Below are 26,183 nucleotides of genomic sequence, written 5' to 3'. Positions count from 1 at the left end.
TAGGTGAAAAATGAGTCAAATGAAGGACAAGGTGACCGAAGAACCTTGAAATTGGCTAAATATATAAGGGAGAGCTTCATAAAGGAGCAGAGAGGCACAGATATGCAAATTAAAAAAACAACAGACAAATCAGTTGCATGAGTGTGGAACTATTAGGAATGATGTGAACATTTGAACCTCTTTTTAAACATCATCCATGACTATAAATGTATCCATATAAAGGGCACAATTATTCAGAGTCGAACAACTGTTACCCCAACCCAAACATAGAGCAGATTTACTATACAAAGACAACTTCTTCCAACGTTGAATGCTCTTATAATAAAGGAGTCGAGGCATAAAGGCTTAAAGACCTCTTTACTGTTGATCTGTTAAGGACGGGAAATGTTGCACATGAAGTAAGCTATACACATGATTTTGTGTCTTTCATTTTTTAATTTTATTGGTGACAATGTAAATAGGTACATGAAAATCTCCACCATCTCTACACATGTATTTAAATAAAACAAGAGTTCTAAGATTTGGATTTCAGTGATGACTAGAACATTATTACTTTACTGTATAAAAATCTCGAAGTTTACAAAATATGCTATTCCCCGTGTCTCATTAAAAAAAAACACAAAACAAGAAAGAAAACAGATTCAATAACTAGGAAAGAGAACTTAATGAAGAGAAATACAGATAGGCTCCTGGTGAAACCTAGCACGTGATGAGTTATGAAACACCCAGCAGTGCTGTGAACATTGTTGTATACTCAGTGTTCTCTATGAGGATTTGTGTCTAGGAACATACCACTGGAGGGTTCACATGACTTCACTTTTCTACACGCATGTGGATGGCAGCCCTCTGCACATCTGTAGTGGAGACCGTGTGAAGCCACATATTTCCTTTGATATCCCCATATCTTTTTCTGTGTTGGTCCTGTCTTCCCCCTGGTATCCCTAGTTTTCCCCCATATGACTATATAAACTGTATCCCCCAGTTCCTGTGTTTAGCGCTAAGAGTTCTCTGAGTTCCTTTCAAACCGGAGATACATTCCAAACTTCTGGGGAGTTTGTATTGGTCCCCCATCAGGAATCACAAAAGTCAAACCATTATGTAGTATATAGAGAGCTGTTTGTTCTCCCTCACATCATATCATATAGATAGCTTTCTGCCTATGAAACTGGTTCTACCAAAAAGGCTGACAGTGAAGACAACTACAGAGACTGATAAGGAACCCACAAAACTCTATGAGGCAAGTGCCGTGCTCCATATACTAGCCACACACACTGGGAACTAGATGTGAGCTCCTGATAGACACAAACCAGCTACCAGGACAGGTTTAATTGACAAGCAGGGGAAGATGAACAGCAACGATGTTTGTCTGTCTGCCTTTCATTTGCTTTCCAAAGAACTTTGGCAACTGAAACCAAGTGGCTCCTTTCCAGGTTAAGGCAGCACATAAAATTTATTGTCTGTGAGTTTGGTTCATCTTTCAAATAAAGTGTCATTGTTGAGATTAAGACACAGATTTTCCAGACTGCTTTGTAAACATTTGGATTTTGGTCAGCTTGTTGTATCAGACTTAGTATTCAGGATATTAATTAAAAAAACTAATGCCAGTGTAAACATGCCTCAGATACAGGTTTTTTTATATATATTGCACATAAAATTTTGTTGAGCATTTCTCCATAGCAATTTTTCATTTTTATAAAAAGGCTATAACATTGTGCAGGCCATCTTATGAATTTGGCTGGTCAATATTACTTCAAAATGGTAATATTACAAATGATTATGGATTATTTACAAGAGCTCTAATAACATTTTCTGGATGGTTAAGTAAAGATGATGGTAAAATAGCTTAAATGTAGAAGATTATTTCCCAATATTACATTCTAGGAAAGATTAAACAGTAAGGAGTGGGTAATAAAGTTGTAATAAGTATTGTTACATCCTTAAGAGTGACTTTTCTGTTTCTCTCACACTTGTATAAATTCATATATCTCCATCTTATTTATGTTCAACACATTTTCTTATTTCTATTAGTGTGAGGTATTATAATAATAGTAAGTGTGTAGATCCCAAGCTAAATATTGGTGTTTACTGTAGCTATTAAAATAATATTCACCCATATTGTTAAATTGTTTTTTATACGGACTCTAAAAATTGTGCCAGTATTTTAAAAACTCTATCAAGGTAGTGAGTTTAGAGAAATCAGTAGAAATATTACATGTATAAAAGGAACTATAAATACAAAATTTTGTGTCGAATTATGCAGATTTCAGTCCCTGGAGAACATGAAGAAAAGTAACTCCAGGTAACAGGCAGCAAGATATTAAGCAAAACCGACCCCTGGCACCAATTTGCATGTAATGCTGTTTAGCAAATGAAGAATCAAACATGTTATCTGCACAGAGTAGTTGTCTTGAGGAAATAATCTGAGTGATATTGAAATCTAGCCAACTAACTCTTAATTTCCAAATCCTCTAGATGGCCTGATTCTCTACCTAGAGAAATGGAAAATAAATAAATACATTTTTTGTCCTCACTCAATGAAATGATCTTGGTTATTTCACAAGTACTTTCACAGTCCTGACAACATATTGTGTGTCTCCCTGAGCCATTGCTTCCTTAGAAAGGTTTCTCGTCCCTAGGGAGGTGTCACAGATTCCATCAGGTTACAGTAGTGTTCAACCTTAGTCCATCTCATCTCTGCAGGAACCGTTTTCGCAAGTCGCATTGGGCTGATCTGGATGGCTGCCTGAGTTCCCACAGCCATTCCAAAATGTCTGCCAGATGTGAAATGGTGAAAGCAAAAGAAATTGTCACAACGGCTAATTGTTTCTACAGTGTAGGTGGTTTCCTTCCCCACAGGGTTCTCTGCACTCCACGTCAATGCATGAAGTAGATGAGGTGATCATTAGGCATCCTTCCATTCCCTAGGTCACTGGCAGGTATGGAAGGCTTTGATCATTTTGCTCTTGTGTCCTTTCTTTCTTTCTTAGAATAGGACCAGTGTTTGAATTTTAGGTCTTCATGTTGTTTCTGAGTCATGCCTCTGGTGTCTTGTCACTGGTCAGTTGTTCCCTGTCTGTCATTTCATCCTGAGGAGGTCTTGCTCTATCAAAGAATCCACACTAGGAGAAAGAAAAAATCAAGTCATCTGTGGAGTTTTGTGAAGTATCTTACTTAATTAAATACCTTGTATTTTTCACATTTTAAAAAGAAACCTGGGGATATGGGAATGCTATCTGTCTAATTCTCCAAATTAAGAGGGAGAAATCCGAGTGTTAGTTACCTGTGGAGAGAATTCATTGCTTGGACAAAGTTTGCAGAGCATCTGTGTCTCTCCTCCTGCTACAAAAGCAGTGGTGGCAGAATGTCTTCACTTCATAGAAACCACTCATGGACCTTAGATATTTTCTTGTATTATAATTAGTCTTCTAAGAATCGTTCTGCTTTTCTGTATGCTTTCCACATGCTGCCTGACAACTGACCTGACAAGTATCATTTCCTGTGGTATTCTGTAGGGTACTTAGGACACACTACAGAAGGAAGTGACATTGTTGTCTGTTCTTCTGGATTTGGTGGGGCATACAGTATTTAGAGGAAGCTACAATTTGTGGTTTATGCCAATGAAAGTACCAGGCAGGATGGGATATCCTTGTGACTTTCTACAGGTTTATCAGTACTATGGTAAAGATTATTCCAGAGTCTTCTTTCTATTGAAATTCAAATTAATATGTTACCCCAGAGGATGCATATTTTCCTAGAACCATAGAACTTGAATTATTATTTATTGTTTCCCACGTGTGAAACACAGAAAGAGGGTTTTTTTGTAAGATTAGTGGGGGGTATTTAGCATATAGAATGCTATCCAGTTACTGTAAGTAGCAGAATAATGCTAAAGGTATCTCTACATGTGTGCCTGCCAGAGACTAGATGGACTCAGGATAGTACAGACAGCTGATAATGATTAGAAAAGCTATTCTTTAACTCAAACAAAGTTTTCTAAGTTCTGTAAGGCATACCACTGCCTATTGTTTCAAAATTTATAAATGCCGTGTTCTCAGAGAGCCACACAATAGTAGTTGACTGAATTGAGACTGGGATGACTATTCTTCTAATCATGTTACTGTGACACTGGTTTTCATTTACAGTGAGGGACTTTGTATAACTTGGCAAATGTACAAGTTACTTGGCTATAAATCTGATGCTCTTACAAGACTTTCAGAACAAGCCTCAGCAGGACATATCTAACAATTTGTTAGTTTCCTGTTAGAGACAGACTAGTTGACAACATGGAAAACTAACTCCACACACCTTATGCATGGCCTGTTTGATAATAGCTGAAATGAAAAAAATTAGAGTCAACCTATATTTGTTGCTTAGTTGCAACTGGCAATAGGATGGATCATGCCAATAAAACACACAGCTTCCTGGGTAACTGACAAGAAAGAGAAGTCTTGATAATTATAATATTACTCTGAGCACACTGAAAAGATCACAGGTCTTAAGACAATTATTCAATATATTAATTTATAAGAAATCTCAAGATAAGGGCCAGAAATGTCACTCAGGAGAGAAAGGCTTGCCTAAGTCTGTGCAAATCCCTGGGTTCAATTCCTATCACTAAAAAAACTTCATTGTAGAAGAAGTTTACTCTTTATCTTCTAAAATATTAAATTCCAAAGTAAAATAGACATAATTTTTTCTGTCCTCAGGATTTATCAAAATCAAAATCTTTATCATTATATTTAATAATTTCAAACCATATCCTTTCACTCCCTCAATGACTTCTGATCCCCAACAGAAAAGTAAAGAAAATTGTCTTACCTTCCATAAAGCTAAAGTTAAGATGGCCAGAACAAGCAAGCCAAGAAGGATTGCTAGTATTATGACCCACAATGGAATTGAGAAGGAGACATTTGGAGTGGCCCAAATCACTGAAGTCTTAATCTGAAAAGAAAGTGAAACAAATGAGTGTTAACTTGATAAGATAAGCAGAAGCTTTCAGTTTGCTACTGGAAATAATCTTGAAGTGATTCTCATACCAACTGAAGGAATTCCAGGGCAGATCAGGAGGTCACAGCAAAAGAACTTGGACTCTAAAATAGGCACACACCCATGTCTAGGAGACTGAGTGAAAATCTAATAGCAGGTATTTGTTGGATGGGCGACCTTTAATCATGGGACCCTAGACTGAAATCCAGGAAAACTAAGAGCCAAAAAGATGGAAAAGAAGAGCTTAAATTGGTGTGGACCTCTATGCAAGCAATAGACTAACAACTTCGAGTGTCAAGAGTACCCACACTTCTCATCATGTTGCTCAGCTAATCTTACTGAAATGTGGGTTTGTGAGCAACAATGAAATATTAGATATTTGAGAGTCAGTGTCACTAGTTAATATCACTACTGGGTCTCTTCACCTGTAGACTATGTGATAAATGACAGCTGAGAACTTGAGGCTAGCCACCCTGCATCCATCCATCCATCCATCCATCCATCCATCCATCCATCCATCCATCCATCCATCCATCATGTGTGTGTGTGTGTGTCCATACATGTGTAGGGTCAGAGAATAACTTTCTAGGCATCGTTCTCTTCTTTCGCCATGTGAACTCAATGACTAGAGCTCAGGTCATCACGATTGGCAGCATGTGCTCTTGATCATTGAGCCATTTTTCCAGCCCCTATCTTGTATTTTTATGGAGTTACTTGATGTAAAAATTATCAGAATAAGAGTGAAGCCACTTGTGTCAACTCTAATAAAAAGGAATAAACAAAGGCAGCGTGAAGGAGGGTTCTCATGAATGATTGCATGATAGTCATCCATAACAAAGATTCTGCCCAGGAAGGCCTTGGAGAGATGGTTCAATGCTTAAGAACACTTGCTGCTGGGAGTTTGATTCTCAGCACCTGCAACTACCCATAAATCCCTTTGACCTCTACAGACATCTATACACATATGCTCACACACACATACACATATACACACATGATGGGAGATGCCATTCTGAAATCTGTCTCTTATTGGTTGTTGAATAAAGCACTTTTGGCCAATAGGGAAGCAAGATAGGTGGGACTAAGAGTTGAGGAGGATTCTGGGAAAGAGAGACACAGGCAGACAACATGTAGTTGCCATAGAAGTAACAGGTCCGGACCCTTTCTCTGGTAAGAGAAGTACTTAGATGAACAATTATGGGGTAAATACTTAAGTCAGAGATAGCCAGTAAGAAACCAAGCAAATTGCCAACAGCTTCAGAATTAATATAGCCTCCTGTGTGTTCATTTGGGATTGATGCGGCTCTGGAACCAGGCTGGCGGGAAGGCTGCACTCAACACACGCAAAAATAAAGTCTTTAAAAGATTCTTCTGAAATAAAAAAGGTCACTTCAACACACACACACACACACACACACACACACACACACACACACACATGCACATACACAAAAAATATACAGACACTCCAGTTCTGTAAAGTTACATGCCTACAAGTGCCTGATAAATTTAGAATAATAGTACTTTTGTTAAGCCCTGGGCTAATGATTATTGTTTCAGATTATCTTATTTCATTGTCCTCATTTTTGCATAGGGTCTAATAAGGTGCTTCAGTGGGTAAAGCACTTTCTATGCAAGCAGGAGGACCTGAGTTCAGATTTCCAGAACCCTTGTAAAAGCTAGGCATGTCATATGAGCATTTCTAATCCCATTGTATTTACCAGGAGAGGTGGGAGATGGGAATCCCTGAAGCTCATGGGACAACTAGCCTCGTGAATGTAGCAATAAAGGTGAACATAAGGACCTACAACTGATATAGCTCTCTTGTGTTCACTTGCATGCCTGCACACACACACACACACACACATGCATGCATGCACACATGCACACATGTATATGCACATTTACAAACTGTTTCCTTTTCCTCAACTTCTCCTAGCATAGTCAGTTTGCTATAGCAAATGTATTCCCATTGAGTGATATTCTAGTCCCTAGTAAACATCATTATTAATAGGAGACGGTCTGATTGTTGTTTAGATTGATGCCGTACTGTGCAAAGTGATGTGGTGTTATTCTCATGTGTTTGGGCTGCCTTCAAGCCTAAGTCTAATTTTCATGGACAGAGCTGGAGTAAGCACCTGGGGATAAGAAGGGCCCATGTCATGCCCCACTGTTGGAAAGATTTCTGAAGGAAAATGAGACCTCTCTATTGGGTCTGTAAGGTCAGAACACTATCGACCCACACATGGACAGAAGAAGAGCCTCTCTTGCTTCAGAGCTGGGAGTCTGTGCAAGGAAGCTACAGAACCCCATGTAAACTGGAGGAGGGACCAAGCCATGCTACTGAAACTTCTGATTAGAGAAATTGAAAGCAAAACATATTCTTGGATCTGAATATTATCTATCATGCTTGATACATCTGTCTGGCTGTAGCAGTAGTACGCATTGCTTCCTTTAAATTGGTCTATATGCTCTTCATTTTAAGTATATTCATTGAAACTACCTAAGAACTCTAGACCACAATCCTATAGGGAGTTGTGGAGAGGGAATCATGACTGATTGGTAGCTGTGAACCAGTTTGGCAGAAAATGACTGGACATTTTCATTAGTGGAAGCTAGTATTGGACCCTAATCATACCTATGTATATATGTATGTGTGTGTATGTGTGTGTGTGTTTGTGTGTGTGTGTGTGTGTGTGTGTGTGTGTGCATGTATGTTTGTTCTGCCTTCTTAACTAGGTTTGGAACCCTGCCAATGCTCTGCTCAGCTCTTCCTGATTTCATTGTTCCTCTCATCTTAATCCATGCCTGCATCTAGCAGACATATGAATGGATTATGGGTCCTTCACCAGGTGACCTCCCTACTTGGCCATTGCAAGCTTTAATGGACTTCGTCAAAAGTCAGTCTCTCTGTTGAAATAAGCATGGAAGTCCCCTACAAAGTTCAAAGCAAGATTCGGGAAGGGCTCTTTTTTTTTCTCACAACAGCAGTGAAAATGTAAAATTAAAGCATGGGATGGACACATGTTGGGCTTCTGAAGCAGGGAGCAACTCTTTCCTTTCCTGGCTCTTGGCTTATATTTATTTTTCAGAGATTCTGGCAGTTGTGCCTTGGGCAGCCTGAGGAGATGATCACCATGCAGTGATCCAAAACTCTAAAATCCTCTTTTCGTCCCAGAATTCTGAATTCCTCATTATCAAAACTGTGGCCAGCCTGATTCCAGTAACATTTGGTTTATTTTAAGCTACCACTTCCTCCCATCCCTCTGAGTACCCTCAAGTATAAGGATTATCCATGTCATGTATATTTCTTGCATGCCATCCCATACAGTTCACCAAGGGGAAGGGATAGAAGGCCTTGGCAGACTCTGAGTGCTTCCCTCTGTCTCTGGGATTACAGACCTCACTCCTCCCTGGGGTCTCCCTAAAATGACTTGGTATTTATGATGCACATTTAGAAAGTCAGGACGCCAACGCCAGTGGGAATGCATAGAGCCAAGTGACCCAGAGCACTGGTGGGCTTGCAGCGCAGTTAGAGAGGGGCTGTAAAGAGCAGAACATCGTGAACCATTGGGAGAGACCGTATGCCTTGGAAAAGAAGGAGTCTGTTACATTCAGGTCTGTGACTCTGGGCCACTAGCAAAGCACAGCTCTTCCCGAGACTCACTGCTCTGAAGAGATAAACGAGAGACTGAAACTGCATTCGGCTTAAAAGGAAACAATTAACTGGTCACTTTGTTGGGACCTATGTTTATTTAAATTCATGGTAGTGGAGAATTGCAAACTAATTTTGGAGATGTTTGAATGAAAGTAAAATGCCGACAAATACCAAAATTTTGTAATTTCTAGTACTTACATTCATCTTGACAAGTCCCCGAGAAGCTAAGTCTGAAGTAGTCAAAGGTTAATAACTAATGAGAAAATGAACCATGAAATGTGAGGTTTCTTATGACTAACTGCGGATTTACGCTGAGAAATTTGTGTTTATGTCAAATAATATGAAACACCCCATGTTCTCTGAATCCCTGTAGGACCTTGGTCTGGCTCACTGCTGCCCAATGGAAATGTTAGACATGTGTGAATTAGAATTTTGTATCAGTCACATAAAAAAAAACGAGGATACATTAATATTAACAATATGCTGTTAAAACCCAAATATCAACTATTAATATAAACCTATTGTCATTTAAACGTGTTGTTAATATGTTAAAAAGTACAGTATCTCTTATATTCTTGTTTTAATTGTTTCCAAAGTCCAGTTACTCTTCACAATTGGCCATATGCAACAGTCACAAACTTTTCAATCGCTAAAGTGAAATGAATTTCTACAAAACTAACAAACTGTGCTTAATGGAAGAAATATTTGTACGGCATCAGACCTTTCAGTTACATTTTATAGAATGAAAATGAAATCAAGCTATGAATTTGTTCTGCAGTCCCACATTTCAGGAACTCAGGCTCTATAGGCCTGGCAATGTCCTTGTGACACAATGGTTAGATCAGCCAACATATCCAAATTCCTCACTGGAAGATTTGTCTGCCTCATAGCAGAGTACAGAGCATATGTTGCACTGAATGTTTACTTTAGAGCCTGCACTGGATAGAAGCCCTTGTGCCCAGGCCTGATGACCTAAGTGCAAACCCTGGATTCCACAAGGGGGCAGGAGAGAACCAACTCCTGAGTTGTCCTCTGACCTCCACTAGGTAGGTGTGTGTGTGTGTGTGTGTGTGCGCGCACGCGCGCGCGCCCATGCCCATGTGCCTGTGCGTTCTCTCTCTCTCTCTCCTCAAAAAATTGGAAACATTAAAGATTTATTTTCAGACCCAGGCTTGGAACTGGGTTCTTCAACTTCCCAACAAAGATTTGAGTAACTGGAGAACTGAAAATGTTGTGAGGAGTCCTGTTGCCTGCCAACAAATCAGCTATCTGCTTTCATGCATTTTTGCTTATCAGGAACTTGAAGCTATTTAAAGAAATGGTATAAAAACTTAGCAACTCACTTATTATCATTATCTGTGGCTTTAGGAAGTAGAATCTATAAATTATAAGCAGTTGGATTTTCTCAAAGTGATCCTAAGCAGGGAACATTTAATCTTACCTTCATCATATCGTAAATCTTGCTGTTCTTTATTATGGTCGAAAGACTATAAATAAACTTCAATATGTCTACATTCTATCATTGACATTTATGGTAAAGTTTTGGGTATTTTGATTTAAAAAACACTAAGGTGGGAGGAAACAGCTTCCTTGTGTTTGCAAATGTAATTAACATTGACATGTGTGTTTACATATCACAAAGTCTTATGTAAACATACTGGAATGGGGTCGGGCGAATGTTTTAATAAATATACCAAGATGCTTTACCTACAATGCCATTTAGAAGAAAACAGAAACACAAAGGGGAGCAGCTGAGCACACAGTCAGCAGCCCCAGGAATCATGTCACCATCAGGAGTCTGTACTCCAGAAAACATTTCATTCATGAGTTCTGTATGTAAATGTTGAAGTTTTTTGAAATGATTCTGAAAATGAAATGTATTTGCAATTTGCAGAAGAGATTTTTACATGAGGATTTTTCATGAAATAGTTTATAATAATAACCCCTTTTGCATTTATACTAGACAACAATCCTCTCTCCTAAATGTAAATTGTGGAATTGGGTGTTTGTTGAATAACATGCAAATGGCTAGGTCTCCCTGGTCAGTCAAAAAAAGGGGGGGGGGGACATTCAAGTAATTGAATCATCTTTTTCATTTTTATTTCTTTTTTTTTCTGTGCTGTGATGACTTAAGATTCACTTGTATGCCTCTAAACCTTTTGGCCCCTGCCTCACCTCTGATAGGAGTTTGTTTGTTACTCAGTCAGATGCTATGTGAGTGGCAGGTAGGGACTTATGTGTCAAGATCTGGCTAAATTATGACCACATTGGAAAGGAAGTACAAACCAATCAAGCATCCCACACAAGCGTCCAGGAAAACAATCATGTATCAGCTAGTCTCACTGCAAAGTCTTCTCCAGTGTCCTGACGGATCTTGGCTGATTCTCAAGTGACTGATTCAACTGACTCTCTCACCTTACAGCAATTCTCTTCCACTGGACTCTTTTTGAGAGAAAGAATGGTGAGATCTTTGAGAACTTTATCACCAAGATGTCTGCCCTGTCCAGCCAGAGTTCTCTCTAAGCCACAAAAAGACCAGTTGTCTCTACACTGAACAGCTAACTTTGTACTGGCAAGATCCTCTTGTGAGTCACATATTAGAAGACTTGAAAGCAGTTTCCTTCCCAAATGTTTTTCCAATAACTTCTGTCTAAATGATGTGGTAAATCATCGTCATCAGATAACAGGTCTTTTTTTTTTCTTTGTTTCTAATATAGAAACGGATGGTGTCATAGGAGGACACATGCATTTGATCATTACATGGATCTTTTGAGATGAGTTGAGAACAGCAGGCTGTCACCTGTAGCCAGCCCTGAAAGATGCAATCCTGTTGATGGAATCGACTGGAACATGTGTTTCTGTTATGAAACACGTGCTCCAGGAAAACAAAAGGGGTCTGGATTTATCTCTCCAAGAGCTGCAAGTCTTTGAACCTCTTTGGATGAATGCTCTGTATTAAAAGCCCTAAGCCTCTGTTTTCTGGGTTGAACATAAATCCAGGCTATAGCAGACAGCTTGTGGGAGAATGAGAAGTGATCTAAATGAAGAAAGATGTGGCCAGGCTGGCTTTAAAATACATTGCTCAAATCTTGATTGTCATTTCCAGCGTGGGCTTACTAGACTTAGCCAGAGAAGAGGAGACATTTGGGGATGGTTATGAACATTTGTTGAGACTGGAGACTTAGTTATCCCTTGCCAATCACTGAAACTTTGGTTATCTATAAGGGTTTTACATCATAGCTGCAGGCCCCTCCCCACACCTATTTAGTCCAGACACATGGAGTGAGGTCTCAGGGTGTATACATTTCTACATGTATTTAAAGTTGCATGAGTAATGGTTCTAATTGTATATTTCAAGTTGAGACTAGATGAATAACCAATAGATAATCTACTTCACTTACTTCTTACGTGTGTCTGTCTATGTGTGCATGTGTACATGTGGGTGTTTGTGTGCATATGCATGTGCATGTATGTGGAGACAAAGGGCAACTTCAGGTGTTGTCCTGGCTTTTGTTTTTATTTTTGGTTTGAGACAGGGTTACTCACTGGCCTAGAATTGGTAAATTACGTGAGGCCGGCTGGCCAGGGAGCCTGAGGCCTAGTGAGCCTGTCTCTATCTCCTCCATGCTGGGAGTACAGGCGTGCATCACCAAGCCCTGCTCTTTATTTTATTTCATTGTACTTTATGTGTACAGTGTTCTGTCTGCATGCACGCCTGGGCACGGTATGCATGACTGGTGCCCACAGAGGCCAGAAGAGGCCATCAGATTCCCTGGAATGGGAGTTATAGATAGATGGTGTGAGCCACCATGTGGGTGCTGAGAATCAACATCAGGTCCTCTAGAAAAGCATCCAGCACTTTAAACCACCAAGCCATCTCTCTAGTCCCCTTCTCCTTAAAAAAAAATGAGTTCCAGATACCAGACTCATGCTTGCAAAGCAAGCAATTTACTGACTGAATTATTTCTCCAGCCCATAATTTCAATTACCAAAGGTCAATTAGGCTACAAAGATGAACCATTACAGTGAAATGGAAGACCTGGGCTGGAAATGGATAGGTAGCAAAGTGATCAGCTATATACATTCTAATGGGTACTTCACAAACCTGACTGTGTGGATGTCCTGATAATTTTGATCCAATACATGCTTAGAGAGAAGCTTGCATCTATATTTCTAACCAGCCCCCAGAAGATTCCCAGGATCCTGGTTTCTAAGACACATTTTGAATAACAAAGCCCTAGGGACCAGAATTCAAGTTGTGGGCAATGAATATCCACTGATCACTAAGTGAGTATACTTGAAACTTTTAATACTGTTTTTTGTATCGAGACAGGGTCTCACTGTGTCTCTCTGGGTGTCCTGGAAATCATTATGTAGACCATACTGGCCTGGAACTCATAGAGATCTGCCTGCCTCTTCCTCCTGATTGCTGGGATTAAAGGTGTGTGCCACCATGCCTGGCTTTAATATTGTTCTGAAGAGAACTGAGTTTTTCAGGGTTTGGTCATCTTTGTAAGTAATTATAAAGGCAAAGTTTTGTGAACCATCCTTCTGACGATCTCAGAGATGCCCTTCTTATCTTTGCAAGGGTTTGCCACACACATGAAGATGTCAAAAATTATTCTGTGGCAGCTATGAAGTTCAGTGGTGTTTAAAAGCCTTGATTTAAAAAAAACAATATTTTTTCAACTGTAGCTCATGTTTCCCCTATGTCTCAAATCAGAATTGTTCTCGGCTGTAAAAGGACAGAGGGCTCTAAAAGTTTGCAGCTGGTCTGGGGAAGTTTCCTCTCTCCCTACCAGACTAGCCATGCTGCTATCAAAATTTAAGAATCAGTATGAATTTGCTATGGCCACTATTTCTATTGGAATGTGTTTCTCTGGCATAGAACAACGGATTTAAAAAGTGCTGTATGGTGTGAGTCTTGTACCTGAATTTTTTAATGTAGAGATTTCCATGAAAATTTAATAACTGGATCAAAAGACACTGGGAAATATCTAGAATAAAAGAAGAAATGGTGGGATAAAGAGGAGCAATATTCTTTAATCCATGCAGATGTCTTGACCAAGCCCAAGCTGGACAATGCTTTAGAAACAACTTTAATGAGATAATCTGTATCTGCGGCTCTTAAAGAGATACTCACTGCTATGCTCCCAGTGGGGAGTGTTGCTGGCTGGTCTTTATAAGGCATCTTCTTCACTGCAAAGGACACCAGAGATGCAAGAGCATAGGGATCATTCTTCCTCTGAAAGTAAAGACATTGCTTTAAATTTATGTTCTTGAAAAGTCTTAAATACACTGCTGCACACTGGGTTGTTTTCAGTATTTCCTATGTCCAATCCAAAACTTGTTTCTGTTCTTCTTCTATGTTAGCCATCCATCCATCCATCCACCAGTCCATCCATCCATCCATCCATCCATCCATCCATCCATCCATCCATCCAACCAACTATGATGCATTTATCCATCCTTCCAAACGTCTATCTGTACATTTATCTTTCTTCTAAATATCCATCACATCCATTCAAATATCTGACTAACCATTCATGTACCTCCTATTTTTAATTATATGTATATTTAATATACATTTTAATCTTATATTTTACATATAATTTAATCTTATATTATATACATGGACAAAGTTTTCAATATATACATATTATATATATCTGTAATACTAAACACACATACACACAAACATATTTGAGAGTTTTTTTTAAGATGGAATTTCACTATGTAGCCTTCTTCTGCCTCCAGTGCTTGGGATTTAAGGCTTGTGCCACCATGCCTGGTTAAGATAAATTTTGTTAGTATAATATTTGTGCCTAAGTTTAAGAGGAACCATTCTAAAAGGAGTAAGTACAAGGATTTTCTGGAGTTACTGCTTGTGAAGGGCAAGGGGACCCACAGGGATTACAGCCCCTTGTTACCCCAGAGAGGAAAGTTATGAAGAAATGTTTCACATCTTATGTTGCACAGAAGGCCCAGAGTGGAGCTACTCAGCCTCAGTGCTACTGAATCCATGGGTAGGCCTGGAGTCTGTCCTGAGCACGTGAAGGTGTTTACCAGTCTCTGTCTTCTCCCTCCTAGATATTCCAGTTGTGGGGCCTGGAATGCTCCTGAGGGCTAATGGCCAAGATTTCAGAAACTCTGAGGTCAGTTGTTAAATCACAGCATAATAAAGACATGAGGTGGGAGGGAGATGTATTGAGAAGGATTCTGGGGGGTGTTGGAGGGAGTAGGGGGTAGATATGATTAAGATATATTATATACATGGACAAAGTTTTCAAAATAAATAAAAAGTTATAAAAATTAAAATATATAAATTAACTTATATTTATAAAATATAAAGTCAAAACTCAATTCTGTGTAACTATTTTATTATTACCATTGTTACTAATATTACTTATATATATATATATATCTGTTTCATAAAGGAAAACATCATACAATGATGTGTGCTTGGGTATCTCTTCCCAGCATCCACATTTTCTAACATGGTGCTGGCATGCTAAAACAACCACAGAAGAAACATTTATATCGTGGAAAATGGCAGGTGTTATATCAAAGAGCCCTTGATTCCTCTCAGGCATCAGAAATTCAGTACATCTAAAAGTTACCAGTACATCCCCACCTATTTGGGGCCTCTTGGAACCAATCCAACTATTTGAATTGCAAAAATTTTGTTCTAATCTTTTTACAGGTTAAGATTTTCCTATGAATGAATTTTTCTGCCTTAGTAAACCCTACTTTTTATATATGATAAGCACAGACCATGAAATGTAACTTTTATGTATTTAAAGTAACTATATCTCCGCCTTTTCTTTCTAATCATTAAATATCTAATAGACTAACTATTCATTTGAAACAAATTATGTTCAAAGTGTCATTCCTTGATGGTCTATCCTTGGCCGCCATTTCCATTTTTAGCTGAAAGTTGGATTTTTAAAAATTTATGTGTTAAAACTTTTTATAAAATGTGGAAATACTGCTAGTACTTGATGATTTTAGTCTAATTTACTCACTTGGGAAGCACTCTAGCAATGAAATACCATGATTTTGTTTTGTTTTGAGACAGAATCTCACTCGGTAGCCAAAGTTTACTTGGAACTCTTGCTGTAGCCAAGGCTAGCCTCAAACTGATGGTAATCTCCTAATTCAGCCTCAGGCATGAACCACCACACAGGCAAGCGATAAGGTTCTATGGATAAGGATTATAATTCCATAGACAGTGGTGTCCATTCCTCTAAACCCTTGTTCGTTTAGGGCTTCTGTTGCCACGATAATACACCATAACCAATAGCAACCCAGGAAATAAAGGATTTATTTAATCTTATAACTCTAAGGTCACACTCCATCATGCAGAGAAGTCAGGGCAGAAACTCAAGGCTAGAACCCAAAAGCAGGAACTGAAGTGAAAGCCATGGATGAACACTGCTTACTGGCTATACCTCATCACTTGTTCAGCTGCTTTCTTATATAACCCAGGACTAGCTACTTGGGGAGGTACCACCCACAATAAGCTGGCCCCACCCACAGGAATCATTAATCAAGAAAATGCCCCACAGCCTTACCTACAGGCAATTCTCAATTCTCAGTTGAGGATCGCTGTCCTAGTTAATTACAGCAGTTTTCAGGTTGACAAAAACCTGACCAGAACATTCTCAATGAAGAAGCTTTCAGAACTGGGGTGGTAGTGCGTGCCTGTGATTCCAGCACTTGTCAGGCAGGAGGATCAGGAACTGAAGACCAGTCTGGGCTACTTAGGAATTAGAGGCTAGTCTATCATCCTAGGATGCAAAGACTTGTCTCAAAACAAAACAACACAGAATTCAGAAGGCATATCAAAGTTAAGTTCTGTGGCAGACACTTGCCTAGGATGTACAAAGCTCTGCTTCAATCCCTATACTACTACAAAAGCCAAAAAATCAAACCAAACCAAACCAAAATCAAACCAAACCCAGATAGTAGTTTTCCCTGGTTATGTTGGCTCACACCGATAATCTCAGTAGGTTAGATGATTTGGCAAGAAAATTGCTATGAATTAGAAGTCATCCTGGATTACATAGTGAATGTGGATTCAAAGAAAAAATAACAAAAAATGTTTTTTAAAAAACCTCCAAAATGTTTTCATTAATCTCCCAGTTCAATAAAAAACTTGGCAAAAAAATTTAAATTACAGTACTAGAAGCCATATCTTCAGCAAACAAATTTTAGCCAGAACTGCATTTCTGCACAGCTTCTAGATGGAGAACATTTCTCATGCTGCTTCTAGATTTAGGAACAGGATCTTCTCAATGCACTAAAGCTGGGGTTTGATAGTGTCTTCCAGACACAATGAACTGCTGCTTATATGAACTCACAGAGGCTAGTAGACAAGACTGGCTTGGGTTCAAGCTAGATGGGATCCTAGCACTGAGGGGTAAAAGTGGACACAAGGTTCCTTCCCTAACCAAGAAGCTGTCTGCTATTGATACCCACTGGCAAATGGAAAATCCATTTTCTCCAATGGGGTCTCACTGGGTATCTGGACTACACCTCCTTCTTTTGCCCCTCCCACTGTTCCCCATAGCTGGACCTGTAATGTGTAGTTTTTCTTGCCATCCGCCTTGGCCCTGCCACAGTTGCAGTCTCCAAATAACATACAAGACACTATATTAATTATGAAGCTGTTGGCCGTTTGCTTGGTTTCTTATTGGTTAGCTCTGACTTAAGTATTTAACCCGTAATTGTTAATCTAAGCATTTCTCTTACTGGAGAAAAAGGTCCAGAACTCTTACTCCTCTAGCAGCCTACATTGTGTCTGTCTGTGCCTCTCTTTACCAGAATCCTCCTAGTCCCACCTATCTTGCTTTCCTATTGGCTAACAGTGCTTTATTCAACAACCAATAAGAGAGACAGATTTACAAAATGACATCTCCCATCATGGACCTGAGATTTATTGTTCATCTATTTCCAGTCTTTACTCTTGCTTCACTGGTTCACACACCACTGTGATTTTTTGGGTCTCTGAGAATTCCTGAGATCTATGTCTGAGGTACTGAATCTGACTTCAATGAAACTGTATTTGAAATGTAATATTGTGTTATACCATAGCATTTATATTTATTTTTTGAGTTTTATATCATTGTTTATAATTTTTATTTTCATATTTTGCATTCATGATCCACAAAATGATGTCTGAACCACATGCACAATGGCAGCTTTCCAAGTTATATTGCCTCGTGGTATCATGGCTGCCTTAGTCTGAGTGAGTCTGCTTTATGTTGTTTGCACAGGAGCAATGCTGCTCTAGAACCTCTTAAAGTTATTAGTCATTAACAGATGTTTAATAATAACATGATGGGTCTGTCTTCCCCAACTTGATACAAAATTGAAAGCCTACTCTATAGAGGTGTAATGAACCACAAACTAACCACTATCTTTTGTTTCACTGCATGAAATGATGCACAAGTTTTCTGATGACCTTTGGGTCTTTATATGACTAATTTGCTGGGTGAGATTTTCCAATGACTGATTACACTGTCTCAAAAAACAACACAAGGCAAATCTCTTCTGCACACATTGCCACACTGCAGAGTCAAGGACTGAAAACCTTCACCTTGCCACAGTTTGCAATTAGTCCTTAGAAATACAATGTTCCTTGGTCATCACCATATCTTTTAAACTGTTGTTAGCAGTTCATTGGCTGTCTCTAGTGTGCAGTGTGTGTGTGTGTAAGACAAAGATCTGTCTTGCTTGTTTTTTCTTACAGTCTGTCTACCTTGTTTTTTTGAAGCAGGGTCTCCTGAGACCTGTGGCTCATCAGTTAGGTTAGAATGGCTGACCAGTGCGCCTCAGTGATATACCCAAATCCCAGTGAGGGATTATCTGATGAAATCACCATATCCTGCTTTTTACTTGGGTTCTGGGGGATTGAAATTAGATCCTTATACTAGTGAAGCAGGCACTTTACTGACTGAGCTGTCTCAGCTACTGTATACTTTCTCACTATGGGTTCCTTATGGTACTAATCAAAGTTACAGGGTTGGCAATGCATGGGGAGAGGAGGCGCCTGGGCTTGATAAATATATAAGTGTGTTTGCCAATATCAAGCGCTTTATCTCTTCTGTCTTTGAACTGCTTAATTCCCTCTCAAGACTGATGATAATGGTGATGATGGTGGTTTTATTTGAGAAAGGACTCTCGATGTAACTCAAGCTGGCCTTGAACTTGCCACCTTCCTGTCTCTATCACCTGGGTATTGGAATTTGAGATACATGCCTCCACGTTTGGCTCGATAATTATTTTTAACCACATACTAATTTTATATTTAAATACTCACTAGTTGCCAGAAGTCAAGCTTCTGTGGTTTCTGAGCAACTGTTGGTGAAACTTCCAATAGTAAAGAATGTTTGGCTATAAACAGCAATTGAAGAAGAAGGTGTCATTTGGTATTAAGCTAAGTAGACTCTTTCAGATCAGTTTGTGTGTCTATCTCAGGGAGAGAAAGACATAATGCAGCAAGTTCTTCCTGCCTGTTAACTTAAATCTGGAGTAGGAGAAACAGAAAGTAGTAGTTCATTGTGGATTATGAGATGAAACTACTTTTAAAAACGAGTATATAAGCATAAGAAGATCCATACAAAGGTGTATGTATATATTTAAATATATTTATATAAATACATAACTATCTACATGTATATCTCTAACTACATGTTTTTGTGGGGGACAGGGAATTTCTAATACTGCATTCCTTCTTGTCATCTGGCTTCTAAGAAACTACAGGAAATACAGACATTGTAGCTACAGGTGTGGGTAGACGTAAGGTTACACACGCAGTAAGTTGTTCTACCCCTTAGAGTGACCTCCTTTCTCTAGAAGGAACTTGGAGTGTTGATGTCTAGTCTGACTCCTCTGTTAACTATTGTTTAAACAACTCCTCAGTCACTAGTGACTTGCTTCAGACATACTGAATCTTCTTCTTTTCCTTAAGTTTAACCTTTACTTTATGTATATGAGTGTTTGCCTACACGTGCTCACACATGCACTCATAAATGGGCTTGTCTGGTGCCTGCAGAGGCCAGAGGAGGTCATTGAATCCCTGGACTGGAGTTACAGACCATAGCGAGTCACTATGTGGGCCCTGGGAACTGAATCCAAATAGATCTCTGCAAGAGCAGCCAGTGCTCCTAATCACCGAGCCATTTCTCCAGCTTCTATATTGGGTCTTCTTAATAGGAAAAGGGAGATGTGGTCTCTCTATGGCCCTCACATTAAGATAGAATCCCAGGCACTGAGCAGAAACAGGCAGCTGAAAATCATCCCTCCCCTACTCAGTTGCAGTGCTATGATGACAGGTCCTGCTTCATTGAAAAGTCCTCCTTTCTTGTTTCAGGATGGTATGTGGAGGAATATACATTTTTTTTTCATTTAGACCATGTGGCTTTGGGAGTTTCCTAAGGCATGTCTCTTTCAGCTCTCAGATAAGAACTAATAGCCAACAGGCAGAGTAGCAGACCTATGCTCTGCAAGTGGCAGAGTCACCTTCCTGGCTCTTCAGTTGAAACATAGTGCAGCTAGAAAAGCTGTGACTTCAGGGACATCAGTGTTATCTATTAAAGGTACAATCTGATTTGAAAAGGCCAATTATAATTTTAAAATTTATGCCATTTGAAAGGATTTAAAGTGGCCTAATTTTTGTTGTGGCTCGGCCTTTGAAGAAATTAATGTTCATGTATGTATGTCAGAAAAGTAATTAAATTATAAAAGTCTACCATGGCAATTCATTATGAAGAGACTAACAGTCATGTTTTTTCTGAATTATACAGGGAAATGAAATTATTATTGAACCTACCTTTTGAGAGTCTATGATGTATCTCTCTTATCTAAAGTTCTAATTTTTTGAAAAGACCTTTCAAGAAATCATCCGACATTTTAATGTGAAATTTTGCTTTTGAAATTTCCCTCACAAGGCAAGGGAATGAATAGACTGAGTTAATTATGTAAAGATCTGTGTTTGGCATTTTCTGAGATAAACTGTACATGTGTAGAATATTTTGTAAAGTCCTTTGGTTTACATACTTGCTTTTTAGTGGATTTCAACTATAGAACAGAAAGAAATTTGACTGTATATCCTCAAGGCAATAGAAAACATGTGACTGGCTTTGACCAGAGTTATGGGCCTCAGATGAGGTATGACTGACATCATGTGGGGCCCTAGTAGTCTGCTTTGGCTAAGGAAATGAAAAGGAACAAGATGCTTGGCAGTTCCAAATCCAAAGTTTGCTGCTATCACTACTCTGCTAAGCAATACAACCCAAGAATTATCTTTTGTTTACCATAGTTATGATGATGCATGACTGTAATCCCAGCTTTCAGGAGGCAGAGGCAGGAGGATTGTGAGTTGGAGGCCGGCTTGGGCTGTGAATTCTTGTCTCAAACCAATCAATGTCTTTCTTCCTGGATTTTGAAATAACATGTTGTGAAATATACAGATCCTTTAGTACATTAAGGCCCTATATATTCTAGGAAAAAGCTCCATATTATGGTTATCATAGAGTAACCAACACTATCAGGATTGCAGGGTAGCAGTCAGATGATTATGACATGAAATTTCTAGTGGATGAGTATCACGTGGTGATCTCTGGTTCAGCACTCTAACCTAGTGATGTGCGCAGGACTAAAACTCCCAGACTCCTCCTCTTACCAGCTATGTGACCCTGGAAAGGCCACTTAACCTTCATGTCTCTGTTTGCTCCATTGTAAAATGCAGTTGATAATAACCGTATGTATCCTACAGGTTTGCTTTAAAGATTAAGTAATTCACACATGAGCATTTATCCTGATGCCTAGACGCATGGTCATCATTCAACAGAAACCTGGCTCTGTGCAGACAAGCAGACCTTGCTGGAAGGTTTGGCTGGCTGTTCCTTAATGTTTAGCAAGAGCCATTTTGACAAAGTCTGTTCTGAGTCAACCAAAGTGTCAACACAATACAAAAGAAGGCCATTAATAAAGCACCCAGAGTTATTGCTGACTTTAGCTAAGTAGAATAAACATCATAAATAACTTATTAGGAGAGGCTCCATGTGAGCTGCCCATACATCACAGAATTTTCAGGAAAGAAAAGAAACTTTTCTCCAATCCTTTCATCTCATACAGGAGGGAATTCAGACCCACAAAAGCTCAGCTGAACACAGCTAGTTCAAAATAGAGTTGAGCTCGGGCCTCCTGACCCCATAGCCATCAAGATGGTAAGGACAGATTGTAGTTTAAATCAGGGACATCAATCCTAGAACTTTTTTTTAATGTGTGGATTTGGTTTTTTACAGAGCATTTGGCTCATAGGTAGTTTTCAGACATGAATCTGTCTAGGAAATCCATAAACAGGCTTCCCCACATGTTCTCAGATGTACTTTGGCCAATGTTTACCAAGAATACATTGTCTTACTTCTAATAACAACTTTTGGAGAATTGATGGGAAAGATACAGACTGAACAGTAAGAAAAATCAAAATAAAAATCTTAAGCCCTAATTTCCAAAACACTAAGGTTAACAAATTATTTTAAAGAGCATATTAACTAGATGTACACAGTAGCAAAATAGACTAGCAAAGGTTGTTAGGAGTAGTGGATTGAGGGTCCTCCTCATCAGACATGGCCACATGGAATCTCATTACATGACTTTACTTAGAGTAAGGATTTCTGTGGACTTAAGGTCAGGTTTGAGATGACATTATACTAATTCAGGTGGACTATAAATCCTTATAGAGACAGAGATAGTGTCCTTATAGAGACAGAGAAGAGCATGGAGGAGATGGTTCAATTGGCACAATGTCTGACTTATGAGCATGAGGACCTGAGTTCAGATCCCCAGCATCTATGTTGAAAAGGTAGGTGTGGTTGTGCACACCTGTAATCCTAGCACTGTGTGGTATGCTGAGGGCAGAGACAGGCAGATTCTCTGAGGTTGTTGGCCTGAAGGCTAGCCTGTTGGTGAGTGCTGGATTTGGCAGGGGGCTCTATCTCAAAAGGTAACAAAAAGAGACACAAAGGAAGACATCTGCTTCCATATCTCTGTCCTGTATATGTGTATGCATGCACATGCATAGATACACGCATTCCCTTATACACAGTATGGTATCAATCACAGTAAGACAGAGAAAGAAGACCAGATATGAGTGAGGTGATATAGCAACCAAAGTTGGAGTCATGTTCACAAACCAATGGAGGCCAAGAATAAGGGGAAGGCAGAGGGTAACTTTTCCTTCAGTGCCCCCAGAAGGACCTAAATCTCTACTATATTGGCTTAGGACTTCTGATGGTTTGTATGTGTGGTGTGATGTGGTGTGGTGTGGTGTGCGTCTGTTGCTGGGGATTGAACTCTGTCCCATATGTACTAGACAAGTGCTCTTTCACTGAGCTATATACCATTGGGCTTTAATTTTTGATACAGGATTTTAAAACAAGTTTTTCGAACACAGAGACTTTGTGATTTGGTTCAGGCAGTTCTCCAACTCCACATTGGCCTCAAAATTCCATCCTACTGCCTTAGCCTCTACAGTGTTGGGTAGTATTGGAGAACATTGACTTAAAACTGGACAGCTGAAGAATTGAGTGCTTTAGTCTCTCTTTGGACTACAGTTGGCACATCCACAATGTACCATTTGTGATGGTAGTGACCTACCAAAATTGCTAGGATAAATGGAAAGTGGAAAATTTTTCTTCCTCTTGTTTATAAGAAAAATTAGAGAAGATTCTCTGGATTGTTGAAGTATTTTCAATAATGGAGAAGATGAAAATCTAGACACACAATATCCTATAGTAACAGGTAGACAAAATTGGTTTTCATTGTCACATGAGTCAAATGAATCTATCTAGGTAGAATATGAGAAAGATTAGATTGATTTCCCCAAACAATAAGATATGAAGAAAGTAGCATTGTTTAATTCATTTTCATTTCTCAGTGTAAGGAGATAGAAATCTTTAAAGTATTCATATTCTACATGTATTCACAGTCTACATGTAAAAGCCAGGCAGTTGTGGTGGCCATCTGTCATCCCAGCACTTGACAGGCAGAGACAGGGATCCCAATAGCAAGATGAGTAACTAGACTTAGCTGGAATTTGAGAGATCAGGGTTCAGCAACATATCCCACCTCAAGAAATAAAGAGGAACTCACACAGGAAGACGCTGGACCTCAACTTGTACGTGTACACGTAGATACACATACACAAACTACTCTCTTCCCATCACAAAGCTCAAGGAACTTCCCTGCTACACAGACAGGCAAAGCAGCAGGCAATCTTCAGGTTCAAAAGATCCAAACTCTGCTGAGATGGTTGCTTGGCTACAGTCTGTGCTGCCATAATGCTGTCTGAGAACTTTTAGTATAATATTCCTATTTCTTTTCTATGTTGGTCCTGTTTGCTCAGTTTTCTGGATGCATAGCTGTATCTCCACACTGATTCTACTCTGTCCCCTGCCCGACCATCCAGAAGTCTTTCACTGGATTCTCAGGGACTTGGGGTAGTTAAACTATTTTTATCTGCTGGGGGAGGAGACCAGGAAGTGAAATAGGAATATTGGTCTGGAAACCCCTCTCAGACAGCGTAATTACAACACAGGCTGCAGGCAGGCAAGCGTCTCAAGTGAGTTTGGATCTCTTGAACCTGAAGATTGCATGCTGCTTTGCCTATCTGTGAGCAGGGAAGTTCTTTGAGCTTTGCAGTGGGGAGAGAGTGGTGTGTGCATATGTATCTGTGTGTGCACATGCAAGTTGAGGTCCAGCGTTTTCAACAGTTGCTCTTGGCTCACCTCTCCTACAGAAATTTCCTTTGAATATTTAAATTCTTGAAATTTAAAAATGAAAATCTTTACATTTAAAACAAAAAATTAAAAATCTTAAAAATGCAAAATTAGGGCTAGGGAGATGCTCAGTCAATCACCTGCTCCCTGTGCAAGCATGAGGACCTGAGTCTGGATTCCCAGCACCCATGGTGACAGAGGTGGAAGTGTGTGGGGAGAGGTGGCCAGCCGGCTTAGCTGTGTTGGTGAGCTCCGGGTTCAGTGACAGACTGGTTCAGAAGGGAAGGCAGAGGAGGATGGAAGAAGCCACTCAACGCTGACCTCTGGCCTCCCTAGTATGTGCACACACATACACAATAACAATAACATATACATATGCGATGGGCTTGTGCAAATGAAAAATTCTTACAGAGCAGAGAGGTGCTGATCTCTGTGGAGGAGGTTCTAGGTGAGTGGTGTGTAAGGTACCAGTCAGTGACATTGTTACCTGGAGGAACGTGTGGGCCCACAGTCTTGATCTGACCTTCAGGACTGCACTCTCTCCTCCTCCTAGTCGTCCCACTGCACAAGAGATTTGCAAGCACTCAATGTTTGTACAGTTCTGCAAAAGCAAAGGCAGAGGCAGGACGTCAGTGTCTTGAATGGCAGGAAAGAATCAACACTGAAGTTGCCTTCTTTCCTCCGAAGATACTGGCTTGCCTGCAAATCTAATTTAGTCCATTTAATTTAGAGAGGGCTCTAATTCATTGAAGTAACCGAGACAAAGAACAGTTAGCAATGATGGGGCATTGATTCCTGTTAATAGCAAGGTAAAGATGGGTTGTAAAACACAGTTAAATACACGCTTCTTATTTCTAAGGGCTCAATCTTCTTGTGACAGCCAGAGCTTTTTTATTTTCTCAGAACTTGAGAAGATGTTTCTTAGAGATGAAAGATACACTGGGGAAACCTGGAAGGTTTTGCAGAGGAAGCCCTTGAGTCCATGTCTCCTCAAAGACTCAAAGTTAGTGACTCATTGATAAACAATTGTTTTTTATCTTTTTAAATGTAAATTAGAAATAACCTTGCTTCACATGATAAACAATTGTTTTACAATGCTCTCTTTTTGTCCAAATCACTTCCTGGTCGTAGAGCTGGCTCTTGTACAAGTCCCATGCATTAGGCTGTTGTTAAACCAGTTATCTATCTATCTTATAAGGGATTACCCTTTAAATACAAGGCACACAACGTGGGAAATCTTCATGATGACTACATTCTACCTATCAAATATATCTTCTCATTGGATCCCAGTTTCCACAACTTATTTGTTTGAACACTTGATATCCAGCAGGTGGCACTGTCTGGGGGAGGCGGTGGAGTCTCTAGTACATGGGACCTGGTTGGGTGGAGGTCACTAGTGGTGCACTTTTAAGATTATACTTGCTTTTGGTTCCAACCTGCACTGTCTACTTTCTGGTTATACATGTGGACTTGCTCCCATGCACTCCCAACACCCAGACACAGCTTCTCCTGCTACTTCACCTTCCCAAGACAAGCAGAAACCTCTCAGAAGTTGAGTGCCAATAATCCTCTCCCACTTTAACTTGCTTTGTAAGGAGCTTTGATCACAGTGATGGCAAAGATGATTAATAACCGAGGATGGGAACACATGAACAGTGCACACTCTGCTTTCCACGAGCCCTGTACAGACTTCCCCAATTGGACTGGAGATATGATCAAAGAGGTACTCCAAAGAGCAGAGACTATCACAG

The 26,183-nt window shown here is 39.6% G+C and overlaps 1 protein-coding gene across 1 annotated transcript in view; it reads right to left on the bottom strand.

The window, feature by feature from the left end:
* Positions 1-415: 415 nt before the first annotated feature.
* The window catches only part of Itga8 (integrin subunit alpha 8), a 174,543-nt gene continuing 148,775 nt past the window's right edge, over positions 416-26,183 (bottom strand). The window contains exons 27-30 of the mRNA XM_040755473.1: positions 24,920-25,033; positions 13,788-13,889; positions 4,819-4,941; positions 416-3,119 (exon numbers count right to left, since the gene is read on the bottom strand). Of these exons, the coding sequence (XP_040611407.1) occupies positions 3,033-3,119; positions 4,819-4,941; positions 13,788-13,889; positions 24,920-25,033 (426 nt within the window). The 3' untranslated portion in view covers positions 416-3,032. The remainder of the gene's footprint in view (positions 3,120-4,818; positions 4,942-13,787; positions 13,890-24,919; positions 25,034-26,183) is intronic.

This window comes from Mesocricetus auratus, unplaced genomic scaffold (genome assembly GCF_017639785.1).
Source record: "Mesocricetus auratus isolate SY011 unplaced genomic scaffold, BCM_Maur_2.0 Super-Scaffold_100013, whole genome shotgun sequence".
NCBI classification, from domain to species: domain Eukaryota; kingdom Metazoa; phylum Chordata; class Mammalia; order Rodentia; family Cricetidae; genus Mesocricetus; species Mesocricetus auratus.
This window is presented reverse-complemented; position numbering and strand designations above follow the sequence as displayed.